Source organism: Tetrao urogallus (genome assembly GCF_951394365.1).
Source record: "Tetrao urogallus genome assembly, chromosome: 14".
In the NCBI taxonomy this organism is placed as follows: Eukaryota; Metazoa; Chordata; class Aves; order Galliformes; family Phasianidae; genus Tetrao; species Tetrao urogallus.
In genome coordinates, this window is record NC_136827.1 from 4031230 (window position 1) to 4046075 (window position 14846).

At 42.9% G+C, this 14846-nt stretch overlaps 1 protein-coding gene across 1 annotated transcript in view; it reads left to right on the forward strand.

The window, feature by feature from the left end:
- SLIT3 (slit guidance ligand 3) overlaps positions 1–14846 on the forward strand; it is a gene marked incomplete at both ends in the record, with an annotated part of 466941 nt that overhangs the window by 263094 nt on the left and 189001 nt on the right. Inside the window, one exon of the mRNA XM_079542234.1 lies at positions 10483–10554. Within this exon, the coding sequence (XP_079398360.1) occupies positions 10483–10554 (72 nt within the window). The remainder of the gene's footprint in view (positions 1–10482; positions 10555–14846) is intronic.

Consider the following 14846-nt stretch of genomic DNA (forward strand, 5'->3'; position numbering starts at 1 on the left):
AATGAATAAATGTATTAAAGAGTGAGGCTCTCCAGTACTACAGCGATCACATAAATGCCAAAAATAGATGAATACCATTTGCTTTAGTGAATTAAATAAATAGTCCTATGGTTTCTTGCAGGAGGAAAGAAACACTCCCTAGTGAATATGTGGAAGGCTTGTCACATATGCTCTGTGCCCTGCTCCTGCAGGATGTATAGTAGTGCCACACTGCTTTGGTTAAACATTACTGTGGAAGTTAAAGATCTGCTAACAAAAACTGAACGTAGTGCTCCAAACATACTGGATGCTTATGGTTTGTATGGATGTTCAAATAGGAACATTTATTAAAGTGCTTGTAAACATAAATCTGCAGGATGGATTGTTGTCCTTACCCTGGGTGATACACATTTCTCAGATGACATAAATTTGGCTGGCTTGGAAACGATAAAACAAAATGGCTTTTTGTGTCAACTATAATACAGTTTGCGGTGTATTTCCATAGCACTTTGCTAAGTATTTCAAAATTGATGTGATTGCTGGGTCCCAAGATGAGTAAGAGCAACATTATTTTTGGGTTCCATTTAATATATCAGGTCATTTATTTGCTTTCTTTTCTTAACATCTTTTCCAGGTTTCCTTTTGATTGGCTTTTCTTTAACATTCTTTCTGTCTAGAAACTGGTTGCTTTTCTTAACTTTTATTGTTCTGCACATGCCCCGTTAACCAGGCTTTTGTTTGTTGTGCTGCTGGGATGGTGTTGCACAGATGTTCCAGATTTGATGAATTTGGGCCAAGCAGTGGGTAGCAGCGGAGGGCACACCTCACCAAGGCATACTTTGTGTGACACCTTCTTTACATGTGTCATGAGATGATTAATCTCAGCCTGGATCGGTACTGGAAAAAGATGGATAGATCTTTAGATTCATAAGTCACTGCCCAATGAATGTTGCATTTTTGTGAGTGGACTCCAGCACTGCTGATTATGAGTCAGGTGGGCCTGGTCAGGCTCTGGATGCAGACAGAAATGAGGTCTCCTCCCCTGTGGACCTCACTGTGAAGCAGACAGGACATGGCAACACACATATCTGAAATAAGAGCTTTTGAGCTTGGAGAGCACAGTCCAGCAGTTACAGCTGAATGTGTACAGTGTTACAGCCCAGAGCAGCCTCCAGTCAAATGTTCTTCGTCCTTCAGTTGCTCATAGCTTACCCCCTTCACAGAAAAAAAAATCTTAATGTTTTGGGGTCTGTGTGACAAAAGAGCCTCCTGCACTCCTCTGCTATCTTGTGGGTAAGGAGGAGCACAGCCTCTCCAGGTCCTGGAGCCTCTTCCTCAGTCACTGCTTTTTGGAGACAGAACATCTCTGGCTCAGGAGTGCCGGCTTTTTTGTATTGTTGTGTTTGCAGACAATGCTCACTTTCTAACAACAGCAAAGGAGCAAGTTCAGTGCTTGCTTGCACCTTTATCAGCATGCCCAGGGTAACAGACCTGAATATGAATTCCAGTGGTAATTTCACTGAGCACTCATTGCCTTGAGTAGAGAGCATGAAGTTGATGTAAATGCCTTTAAAGCTCAGAAGCTTCAGGATAAATTCTAATGTGTTTACTACGTTTAGCGCCATCTCACCTAAACTTGCCCATATGCTGATTTAGCATTGATTGCAAGTCAGCTATGAGTCTGACTTGTAAAGTACATCACTAAGAACTAACAGTTAGGAAGGAAGACACTTAAAGCCAGAGGATCAGGAAGTTGTGTGTGCAGTGAAGCAACTGCTACACAACAAATCTCAAATATTTTTATAGTTGACCCATTGCTGTTTTATACCAGTAAGAAAGCAACGGACCTAAGAGCAGAGTTGCATATGCACATGGGTCTTCTTCCTCTATTTCAGCAGGCCTGAGAATCACAGAGTACGGTGTAATCAGAGTGAGGAGTGAGAATGTGGAGCTCCCTTTGGACCTCAGCCATTTAGGAGCACTTGCAATTAAAACCCATAACCTCTGACTTTGCTAATGCCCAGACAAGTGGGCAGCGAGCAAAAGAACGCTGCAGCTAAGCCAGGTGGTTCCCTGTCTTAATGTAATCAAAAGCTCTTACTTTTCTTTGAGTATTTTTAGTGGCCTACAGCCTAGAATAATTTTCATGCCTCAAAGACAGAGTTGCTGTTGCCTGATCAGTGTGAGCAACGACTGTGTCTGATGGAGGCATAGAAAGCTTAAAAACAAACAAAAATGGAAGCAGAGCACCCCCATATCCTCATCACCTGAAGTGCAGCTTATCCCAAAATCAAAGCCCTCACAAAGATAAAACAGCCTGCCTTTTGTAGCCCCAAAGGAAGCTTGGGAGTCTGTGCAATGCAGGATCAGGACTGGAAGGCCCTACCTGAGTCATTTAAAACTGATGCAGCATCTTGAAATATGTGGTGTTGGTAAACTGTGATCAAGTGGTTGTGGGTTAGTTATTACTCTAGTACTTCTTGCATGTTGAGATATTGAGTTCAATCATGACAGAATACAGTAATAAATAATAAAACACCCAAAACTCAAGATGGGGCACCTAGATGCTCACATTTGTTCTTCCCTCTCTGGAATCAGCTGGCTACTTTTTGTCTTTGAAGGCACTGGGATCAACCAATATCTCTTACCAAAATGTTCTGTAACAGCAGTCCAGAGGATTTGCTATAAAAGATCTGATTGACAAATTTGTTGGTGTGTTATGCTGAGATTCCACAGTTCATAAACGCAACAACATTTCCCTGTTTGGATATTCATCCTCTAGGTCTTTATACTCATTTCACATTTAAAATTAAGCTATCAAATCACAAGAATTTCTGCTGCTTTGCGCTAATTTTCCAACCATGGAACAAGGTCGACACTGTTGTGTCTCTACTCACATCTCCCTGTTCTGACATTACTTATTGCTGATTTTTGTCGTAAGATCTAGAAGACATCTCAAGATGTTGTATGACTGAAGGTGATAGAATTAATCTAATGTAATATGTGTTATTAGAGGGGACAGATGTCTGGAGATCAAATGTCAAGATTCCTTTGTGCTCTGTCATTTTCCTAACCACATATAAGAGGTGCTTCTGGTGTCTGGGCCTTGAGTGAGTTTACCTTCTCCTAATTGCTAAGGTCTATTGCATTTGCTCTCTGCCACAGCCGCTATCTCATCATGTAATTTTCATGTTTGCTAAAAACATCTAAGCCTCTTAAAGGCACGAGAGCCCTAGTTTTCCTCTCAAAACTGCATTTAGTAAATTATTGATAACAAGGATGTGTAAACAAGCAAACAGCAGATTCGACATGATTTTCAGAAAGCACCTTGTTATAACACCTCGCTTTGCTGCATCCCACTTACATGGGCACCCCTCCCTGCACTGGGATGGAGGTGTGCAGCCAGGAGCCCTCGGTGCATCCCTGTGCCCAGAGCATCCCTTGTGCCATGGGGAAGAGCCCATGGAGCCAGAGCCCGCCTTGCTGCTCTGCTCTCCAGAGTTCCTGCAGTTCTCTGGCCTGCTGGAGAAACAGCCCCAGACAGCTTTGTCTGTCTGACAGCTGATATTATATTGAGGATTGAAGCATCCCATGTCTTTCATTTTTAAAAGTTTTGGTTCTGTAATGGATTTGTTGCTATATGGAACACGCATAGAGTCTGTTTCAAAGAAAATAGAACCCAGCACAGTGGCGTGCTGCTGTATCTATGTGCTGTAACAGCAGCCTGTGGAGGCTTGTTTGTGCTCCTGCAAAACGAGCAGACTAACGCACCACTAGATCCATAGCAGTGCCATGATGTCCGTGGCCCTACGCAAACACTGATCCCGTGTATAATCCCTGTCTCAGCATGCCTCAGGCCTGCTCATCAGGCCTGCCCCAGGGTGCTGCCATCCTCGAGAAGGATGTGGGCGGCCTGCATCCCCCTTGGGCACACGGATGGAGGAGGGGCCCATGGTTCAGCAGTGACGGCCCCAGGAGGTGAGGGAGCTCCTGGCCATGCTGCGGGCTGAGGCAGCTGCAGAGGGACCCTGCTCCAGGCACAGCAGTCGGGGTGCTGACCTCCTCACCTCCTCTGCCCCACGCTCTTACATTATACATTTCTACTAATTACTGAAATTAAATTTCTCTAGGTATTTTTTTCTCCGTTAAGTGCTTTAGTTCCAGATTTTCCACAGTTTCATAATAACATTCTAATGAGGTGGTTTCCTTTTAATATTCCTAATACAATTGTACGGTGAATGATCGGTAACATTTTGGAGTTACAGCTTTTCTTTGTGTGTGGTACTCCATACTTGTCAACTGAAAGCAAGAATAAAAAAAGATGTAAGTAACTGCAAACCTTATTTACTGCAGTAAATAACTTTCATATTCTCTAACACCCATTTTATCTTCCTCATTTCTTCCCCTTCTCCCCTTTGGGGCTGTGGCAGAGCAGAACAACAGATGGTTATCAGTCAGGAGTAACTAGGGAAACACGGAACCTGCCCCAATTGCTATGGAGACAGCCATTTGTGTGCTGGGTATGCACCATTTGTTGCATGAGCAACCAGAGGGAGGGGTTTTTTAATAGAAAAAAATTGTTCTAAAGCCCCCAATACTGAAAGGAAACCTTGGTTTGTGTGCACTTATCCTGGTGGGAAGAGGCAGGGCTCTACCTGTTCATTCGTCACCTGGGTTTGCGTTAAGCTAATACTGGTTTTGGACAGCAACATTTTGAATTGTGAACTGACATAATTAACTTAGAGCAAATACCTGTTCTTCTGCACAGCCTGCAGAGCAAATATTCATAAGCAGTTCTTCCTCCCATCAGCCCTTCCTCCCTCCTTGACCAGCCCCACAACACAACAGCCCCACAAGGTGTGTGGGAGGGCTGACGCCCAGAGCCGTTCCTGTGCCCGATGCTGCCATGCACATGGCTTGTGCCTGTGCAGTGCTTCAGCCAGAGCAGTTGGCACAACCAGAGCATTGCAGCTCTGTCCTCAGTGTTCTGCACCACCAATTTACTCCACTTGAGAATTATGTTAACATTGAACTTAATGTAGCAATTCTTTTATTTTTCTAATGCAAGTAAGCTTTTATAAAATTATTCTAGTAATGCTTCAGTGAAGAGTACAAATTATAAATGAAAAATGCACTAGAAGTGGCTTTCAAATAACTTTATGCCAATTTAATTCAAATTCAATATTAGTTCAGAGTAGCATCTGTTACCATTTGTAGTGCTTCATTATCAGCTGAAGGAGCAGTCCTTTAGTTTGGTATGGGAGAAATTTTACCTACGTTTATCAGGTCACTTGTTTCAATTTTTGGCATTCTCAGGTATTCATGTAAGGAATGCCTTGAATACTGGGCACTAAACGTCATAGAGCACCCTTCTAATTCTTACCGTTTATTGAATACTACCAATTAGGTAGTATAACTATATATAGCTAGGGTACAACTTCTACAGTGTTTGCATAGACTGGGCAGTTTTTATTAGAAAAGAAATGGAAAAACTGAGGGGAAAATGCTGTCCAAACTGAGGCTCCATTGGAGACTTAATTAACAAAATCCAATTCTTTTCCAACTACAATTCTGTATGTTGCAGTGGATTTACATTCTGCTGAAGTGGCTATTGAAAAGTCATCCGTTTTAAATATGTTTGCAGGGTGGTATGTTTAACATGGATACTCCTGGATAAATGCGCAATATAGTATTTTACTAACTGGGAAATGCTGAAGCTCAGATCTAGAACAGCAGGTATGTAGAACAGTCGTAATCTCCCATCTGTGACAAAGAACTTTCTGAAATACACAAGTAGTCTACAGCACTTCTTTGTATGGTAAACATCTCAAATATGATAAACAAAAGCATCTGAAAGGTATTCATCACACTGCTGGTTAAAGTGGGCTTTTATTTAAAAGTTAACTAGATTCTGGAGAAAACATACAAAGAAGTTATATTAATTAAATTACTGTCACGATGTAATTAAAAACAAGATGAGCGCTTGATCTCTGCAGTGCATCAGAAAGAAAACAACTAACCAGCCAACAAAAAGTAACCCACGCTGAAATGAAGTACAAAACACTGATCTCACCTCTCACTGTTGGGATGTTTAGTGTTTGGTACTTGAAGGATGTCTGCAGGTATCAGAGTATGGCAAACTGCTGAAAAAACACCATGTTAGGTTGGTTACCTGGTGTTACGTGAGTAACAGCTGCTAGGTACACATCTGTGTGGACTTCTAGTGGGAAATGTTGGTGATAGGTGGATGGTTGGACTGGATGATCTTACAGGTCTTTTCCAGCCGTACTGATGCTATGATTCTATGATTTTTAAGCATTAACTGACTTTCAATGTTAGTAAAAGATGAGATAATTTCAGTTGGGGATGTTTTTACTGCATTAATTCAAATCTTTAATATTTTATTGCCGTTTGGATTGTTTGTTGTTGTTTTTTAAATTCAGTACCATGATAAAAATTACTGTATCTTCATTGTTGACTTTTCTCTCTCAAAGGCATTGGAAAACTAAATGCTCTTACTGTTGGGAGCAAAAATTCTAAATGTTCCTATTTAAAGGATTGTTTCAATTGGCAAAAATAATATCAGTATTGTAAAACCCTGTTCCTTCCAAATGTTATTTGAAATGTAACTCTTCAATATGAGAGATAACATTCAAATCTAAATGGCTAAGCCAGAGTGTTACACAGGGAAATGGTATTTTATCAGTTAGAGCAGAGGCTTACCTAAACCACAGAGCATCTTGTGAAAGAAATGGGTGCAACGTTACTTTCCATTTCATGGAGAGGTGATGTCTCATTTTTAGCTTTAAGCCTTTTTCTTTTTTCTCCTCTGGAATATGAATTTTAAGCATAGATAATGATTTATTGCATGTAATTTAGTCATGTGGTTATCATAATTTTTAATAGATACAGAGATGAGCTTTGTAGTCATGAAGCTGGATACACATGGCATTATTATGGTATCTCTACCAGATGAAAGGACCCTTTTTCTCTAGACCATTTTATACATTCCAGCATTATTTGCAAGCATTTACGTCACATGTCATGTAAACCCCACGTGCCCTCTAAATGTTTTCCTTCCTATGTGTTTGCTCCACTCTCTGGGGTTTCCTAGCGTTGTTCTTTGTAGCTGTTGCACTGTCTGCTGCCCATTTGCCCCTGCTGGGCTCAGGTTGGGGAGCTGTGTGTGTGTGCTGGCCTGCCAGGATCCCAGCACTGGGCTTCATGTGTGAGAGGTTCAGCACGGGCACCCAGACACGTGACTTCACCCAGAAAAATGTTACAGATCCATCTAACCCAGCAAAACCTTGGAAGCACAAAGTTTGGCCGTGTTTTCTCGTTCATCCCCTGCCTTGCAGCTCTAACAATGGCTTCCTACCAAGCCGTCCCAGCCGTGCTGTCTGGCTGTCTCTCACAGCTCCGTCTTTGTGTTCATTCATTGCACGCACTCTTCTAACACTTTTTGAACATGAGAACAGGTGTTTCCTTTAGAGGTAGTTGAATGACTTGGTAGTTATAGATAAAGCTTGAGATGAGAGCTGGATTCCTGCAAAAGGCAGGAAGTGAGCAAAGGTACAGAACTTAACCTTGTCCAATGAAAAATGGTGACTAAAATCTGAGCTAGTTTCATCTGGCTTCTCTTTTTGGCCACCACATTACACCACTGCATACATGACAAATACTGAAGAGACAAAATTATTCTATAGAGAGTAAGAGCTCTGACAAATGGAAGTAATGTTTAAATCTGAATAAATGCTTCTGCTGGCTGAGACCATTTTTTCAATGTCTATGAGACCAGAGAGCTGACCCAGTCTCTGTAATGTGGTGCTTGGGAGGGGTGAGTGCCCATGCAGAAGGCAGCAATGAGGAAACAGGAGTGGTGTTGCACATGCCTCAAGGAAATGCATGTCCAGCTGCTCTTGAAAGCTGAATTTTACATTTTTCTGAAGTTGAATTTCTACATTCTCTGCATATCATCGTTCTTCTCAGTGGATGTTGAACACTCTGCTCTGGGCATTGAAGAGCACAGCAAACCCAGCTTGAGTATGCAGTCTGGCTGCTGGCCCATGTCATGTGCATTTTATTCTGCCTTCATGGATATACAAGGATATGCTGAACACCCAGCTTTGGCTTTCTGTAGGGCTGTACGTGAGGTTTTTCCCAAACTTTGAACTAACATGTTGTCTTGGTAGGAAGCCATTGTTCAGATTCTGAACTCTAAAATCTGCAGTCTCTGCTCAGCCTCTCACAGGCTGCTATGTGCATGCAAAGAAACTGAATTTCTACTTTTACGAACAGACAAATGCATTAGGAGATAAAGGGTCTTAAACAGAGACATGCTTAATTTCAAGACAACTAATATCTTTAATCCTTTCCTTCTGGGAAGAAATTCTCATGCTTGAAGTTAAGCACAGAACTGAGTGCTTGGTCGTAGTGGGCGTCAGGAGTCAGGAGCCCTGCTGCTCACAGGGAGCATTACACACGTGGGTGCCTCCCAGAGACATAGATTTAATTCATGGTGTAGAAGAACCAGGCTGCATTGAGTATCAAGTGACATCTATAATGAGTATTTTCCTAATTTACTGAGCATCCTGCTACGTTCAGGTATTCTGCTGTATCTAGAGGTTTCCCTTACAGTAGTCCTGTGGATTATTTACATAGGCTAAACTTCATTGTTAGCATTAGTGTGACTGGACCTATTGAAAGGTGATTAAGGTTATTGTGCTTTTTCAACAAAAATCAATCTATGAGAGGAGCATTTTTTAGGAAAGCAATGCACAGCGTATGAAGCTTTTTAATAGAAGGCCCTGTGACTAGCATGCTGGGTTTATTTGCTTGTTTTAGTGTATCTGGCAGAAAAATCAATATTACAGTGTAACTCAAATAAAAATAGGCAATATATAATACTTCTTGTAGAAAGAAAGAGAGAGGTGGTTCTCAAATTGCTCCTGCTTTCTCTTCATCTTTCTAGCATGTGCCAGCTTTATGCTTAATAAAGTATGCTTAATAAAGCCAACTGAAGTGTAAAGTACTTAGTCATGCAACCAGAGTTATATTTAACTCATCCTAAGTTTATTCCTCCTGAAATCCACCATTCTTTCCATCTGAGCAAAAAAATGCTAACGACCCACTCAATTAAACAGCGATCTTGGAAGAAGTCACTCAGCAGCCACTTGGTTATCTCAGCAGTCGGATGCACATAGCTGTTGTCACCTTGGTGGGGTGGTGCGAGAGGCAGAGAGAACATAAATAAATATGTATGTAATTACATAAATATATATTTAAAAAATGCATGAACTGTCATGCTACAGAATCCTTTCTGGATGATTTTACATCCTGGTGTATGTTGGTATAGGAGATATTGCTGGAAGTTTTGCCAAATTCAGCATGTTCTCCAAAGATATGAGAGCGATGAGAAACCTTAGCTGCCTTTATGCTTGCTATACTTTTTAGCAGACCTTGTGTGATACTTCATGCACTGAAATCATAAAAATCCCGATGTTCATTGGGACCAGACCAAGGGCGACTTCCCTTTGGTCTTCACCTGGACACACCTGGGTCACTCAGTGTCGGTGGAGCAAACAGAGCCAAGAGTGTGCTCCAGCTTTTGTCTGAGGTGCAGGCATTATGCTTCCACGTGAGTAGGTACACAGGTGTATTTCTGTAGGCGTAACATTCAAGAGATCAGATGTCTGAAAATGTAAGCGCTAAATTTTAGATTACCACTTACAACAGTAATTTTCTAACAAGAGAGGCAGATGTACCCGCTGCATCCCCACCTATTGTAATGCATGTGCACATGCAAGGAAACAAATGGGAGAAGCCCGCACTCCAGATATTAAATGAGACATTAGGAAGCAGCGTGGTGCTGAGTGTCCATGCGCGGATGCTCCGTGTCGCGGCCGCGCTCCCTGATGCGGTTAGGCAGGCTTTGCATTCGCTCAGACATCTTTCAATAGAATGGGCTACCAGATGGGACCGGTAACAATGCGCGGAGGCATCGAACCACCACAGACATTTGGTGCTTAGAATAATAAAAAGACTATAAAATTAGATTAGTTGAGTCTAATTTGGAACTGGTGTATTCCCTGTTCGCTCTCACAGCTCTCGGGCAGATAAAGCGGAGAGATTTAGTACTGTCAGGACAGAGGACTCCAACTTCCAGTAAAAGAAGAAAAGGCATTGTGGGAGGTCACGGAGGGCAGCCCGGTGACCTCCAATGATTTACAGGCCTTTAGCTTAATGAAATTGTTTCACTGACATGACGGTAAAAGCTCATAATGGATTGGATGCCCTAATGTAATGAAATTACTCCCTTCTGCCTTTAAAAAAAAAGAAAAAAAAAAAAAAAAAAAAGGCGCAATTAATATTTACTGAGACCTGCCAGGCTCCGGCGCAGCGTGCTGCGCTGGCACAGCCACAGAGCCCCGCACCGCCTCGGGGACACCCGGCCCCGCTCCGGGCGGCTCTGCCCTCCCTCACCCTCTCCCTTCCTCTCCGCAGGCAGCTGGACAACAACCAGATCAGCTGCATCGAGGATGGAGCTTTCCGCGCCCTGCGCGACTTGGAGATCCTGTGAGTTGGGGCTGTGCGGGGCGCCGGGGGGGGGAAGGGGGGGCTGTTAGTGCTGCAGTGCTGGGGGAGCGGGCTGGGGCGGCCGCAGCGCGGGGAGCGGAGCGGCACCGCAACGGGCGGCACCGCGGCACCGCGCCGGCGGTCGGAGCGCTCCGCGGCGGCCCGGGGGACGCGGGGCCGGGGCCGGGAGGGGGGGACGGGTTCGCGTGGAGCGGTGTCTGACAGCGGACACGGACGAATAGCTGCTGAAAGGGGTCGGTGTGCGGGAGGGAGGATGGCGGGGGCTCGGTTGGGTCGCTCGGTGCTGGCGTCGGCTTCTGGGGAGGACCCTGCTCCGAGGGCTGAAATACAGGCACGCCGAGCTCGGGGCTGCCGCAAACTTTACACGTTGACTGCTAAAGCTGCGAACAGAAAAGGAAACAAAAAAAAAGGAAAAAACAAAAAAGATTTGACAACGAAATCCGCCTCCGTCAGAGAAAAAGCATGAGATTTATAGCGCTGTTGTCATGCGAAACCCTGCGTTACCAGAGCTCTGTACCGATCAGGTAACTTGCTCGTTGTTAACAGGTACTTGTTCACATAGAGACCTCTTCTGCAGTACAGTTTGAGCACAGGAATGGATAAAAGCTTTTCTGAAAGTTAATGCTGCAAAGCTGAAAGTGTTAATGCCAGAGAGCGTCCAGTCCTGAGGCACAAGGGATGGGAGCTGGGGCAGGGGGACAGGAGCACTCCTCGGGTCAGACCCTTCCATCAGAGTGATGCTGGTGCTGCCCCAGAGCCGAACGGCCTGTGCCTAATGCTGTGGGGAAGGCTGCTCAGACTGCTGCCAGCACTGCCCTTAAGTGGGACGAGATAGCAGGGGGGTTAAGGTGTGTGCCTCGCACAGACCTGGCACCTGCAGGCACCAGGGCCGGCACAGTGCCCGTGGCTGCCGTGTACCAGCAGCACTAAGGCCGTAGCGATGGCACTGTGCAGTGCACCAAAGCTCTCTGGAATGTCTGTGGGATAATAAAGGGAATTCTGCCCCATGGGCTCTGGCCGCCATGGACAGAGGCTCAAAGAATGATTTCTGCTTTCAGTGCCAGCAGATGTGGGTTCATTTGCTGCTGTAATGGGGAGCTGTGTCTGTGCCTGTCTGCCATAACAGCCCCAGTGCCTGTGGTCCCACTCTCCCAGGCTGGGACATCTTTATCAGTCAGAGACTGTCTGGTGCTCATATCAAGATAACAGGAGGACCTGAGGAGTATCATTCAAATTCTATACTAGCAGCCCTTTTAAAGGAAAAGCAGTGAGTTAAAAGCAATGAATAAAGCTTTACCTGCCTATGTCATAGAATGAAAGGAAGAAAAAAAATCTGCTCATTTGTTTGTTTGTTGTGATGGACTGCTTTTCCATACCCATGAAGGGCGAATCAGTCCTCCACTGACAGCAGCCTGTGCTGGAACTCTACTACAACAGGCTGGGCGGTACTTGGAACCTTTATTCATACTACACTAAGTTCTGTAGGCTCTGAAATAATTGCTGGGAACACATTCCTTCTCCCTGGGATGTCAAGTTAGTTTATTTACTCCTCTGTTTGCAATTGGCTACTTTTATACCATATACTTGTGGGTGGGAGAAGAGAAGGCTTTCTGTCTACTGTATAAAATACATCATCGTCAGATCTTGAATGCATCTTTAATTTTCAGCACACACATACTGCTACAGGAAAAATCAATCTCATTCTAAATAAGATGAGAAAATAGATTGATAGTATCTAGTTATTTTTCTCAGTCACAAAATTTGAGTAGAATACTTCAAACTTAATTTGAAGTGTTGTCTTTTTTTTCCCAAGGCATTTAAATCTCTAGCAAAAGACATTTGCCTAATGCACTAGAGGATATCACATCTTCAGTTGTAAAACAGACATAAATGCTAAAAAATTAGAGCAATTTGAGCCATCAAAGAATATCATCAAGCGAAACCAAAAGGCATCAAGATAACATTTCAGAGAAGAGCTTGCCACTGTATTTTATGGAGAAATATTTTGACTCATAATGCAATACGTAGAAAATATCATTCTGGCACAAAAAAAAAAAAAAAAAAGGAAAAAAGAAAAGTTATCTGTCTGAGCAGTTTGCAAGGGCACCCAATTATTTACTTCTTTATCTTCCTGAAATCATGTGACCTTTATGATATCAAACACATTTCTGCACCTTTTCTCTGCATTCCTGCCTGTCTGCAGAATTCTGCAATTCTGTAGATTACCTGGGGAAGAGCTAAAATGCATCGTGTTACCCAGAAAATACATTAACACCTTTAAGAGCACTTTGGTTTCCAGTTTAAACTTCTCACTCAACTTGAATTCCTCAGAAAACATGACTGTAAGGATCTTAGTGATTTGGTAAATGTAGCAACAGAAGGAAATTGCATTTTTCCTTTAAAATAGAGAGCGCTCTGTGGTCCATTTTATTTATTTCCACTTCTCAAGCAAGCAGTCTTCACTTACAGCTTCTATTGTATTTTTTCCTGTGTTCTAAGTTCCTATATCAACAAATAGTACTGAGGCAGAGATTCAGAAATTCATGACTAATTTCAGTACTTTAAACAGGGCATGGCTGCTGACTTCATCTGAATGCTGGGTCAGGGCCAGGTACTGGCACCCCACGCTAGCACTGTTCTGATCGCATCTCTGCGAGCTTCAGTGTTTCAGAGGTCCCAAAAGGTGTCTCTGATCCTGGGGTCTGACCTATGTAGCCCATAACACACACGCTAAGTGTTATTGGTGACTGTGAGTTGGGAATTAAAAAGCTGTGAAAATGTTGCAATGAAATGCTTTGTGCTTTCTGTGGTTGGCTATGCCTCTGCAGCAAGGTGAAGATGATGTCTGAGAAATGGCGCTCAACCGACACGCCGACTTAAACGTTTCTTCATAGTTGTGGATAGGGGCTGGTTTTATTCCTTTTTGCATCAGATCTTCTGTGTAGCTCACAGAGGTTTTGTTTCCAGTATGTTGACAAGTAGGGATTTCTCCTGTTGACATCCCTCCTTTTCCTCCTTACAGTAATAGGGTTAAACAGACTTCACTGGGTTTGTTCTCACATTCACACAGAAAAGAAGGTGCATGCAGCCAACAAACAGCTACAGCATGTAGAAAGAGGGACACAAGTTATTAATTAACATAATAGCCTGCAGAAAAGTTGAAGAAAATTGGTGTGAAACTTTCAGAAATTGAAGTGTTGGTTTTAGAAGAAGACTTTCTGCTGAGTTCAGTTCTTAGTTGTGTCCTGTGGCAATATCTGCAATAACAGCGTTGTTGAGAAATGTTTGTTGGTGTACCTGTAAGCAAGTTAAGATTATTTTTTTTAAAGAATATTTGCCCAGTGTTCCTTATGGGATGTGGCAGTGAGATATATCCTTTGTAGGTTAGAAATTTGTTTCTCTGTATCTTCATATCCAAATGTTCAGTGTTACCATGCATAAAAGATAAAACTCTTCCAGAACTCAGAACTTCCCCTTCAGTCCTATTGGATTTGTGGATAAAAGGAAGTAATTTCTGGGTGGTTCAGAAAGCCCAGTCAAACTGAATGAGCCATTAAGACTGAGCAAATGGCCATGCTATCATTAGGCTGGAAGTGCTGAGCAATACATGGTTATTAGGATCCATTTCTCAGTAAGATACAGAACTCAATTTAGCAAAAAAACACAAAAAACAAAAACCACCAACTTTTAATTTATTTCTTGTTGTTTGTCCTCACTGGAATGGCTTGAAAACAGTGTGGTGACACAGTAGTAGTGCTATGTGAGCAGGATAGAAGGAATTATGAGTCATTGTTGACAATTTACCTGGAGTGTTTTCCTGGTTTTGTACTGTAAAAGCTGTTGTTTTTCCTGCTTTATGATGACTGCTAAAAAGGACTCGAGTCTGAACATGCTTTTTCATTGCAGTTCTTCAGCAAAAAAAAAAAAATCACAAACCAAAAAATATTACTAGAGCAAGAGCTAATCTGAAGAGGATTGATGACACAGTTTTATTAAAGAAGACAAATAAGTTCTTGCTGGACGGAGCTAGTACAGAGGAACTTGGAGTTTTACTTGTTGTCAGTCGCAATGTTTTGGGTCTTTTATGTCTTCCATAGTCTGAAAAATCACTTTCCCAAAATTTCACTTGCTTTTTGAAGTGAATGGGCCTTTAAGAGACCATAGCAACAAACCGTGCTTGTAGGAATCCATCAGTCAACTCTGGGCAGTGCAGTGGGAAAAATCGTGATGATTCACCTACAGGTAAAACTGAAGAAGTTTGGACGCAGTCA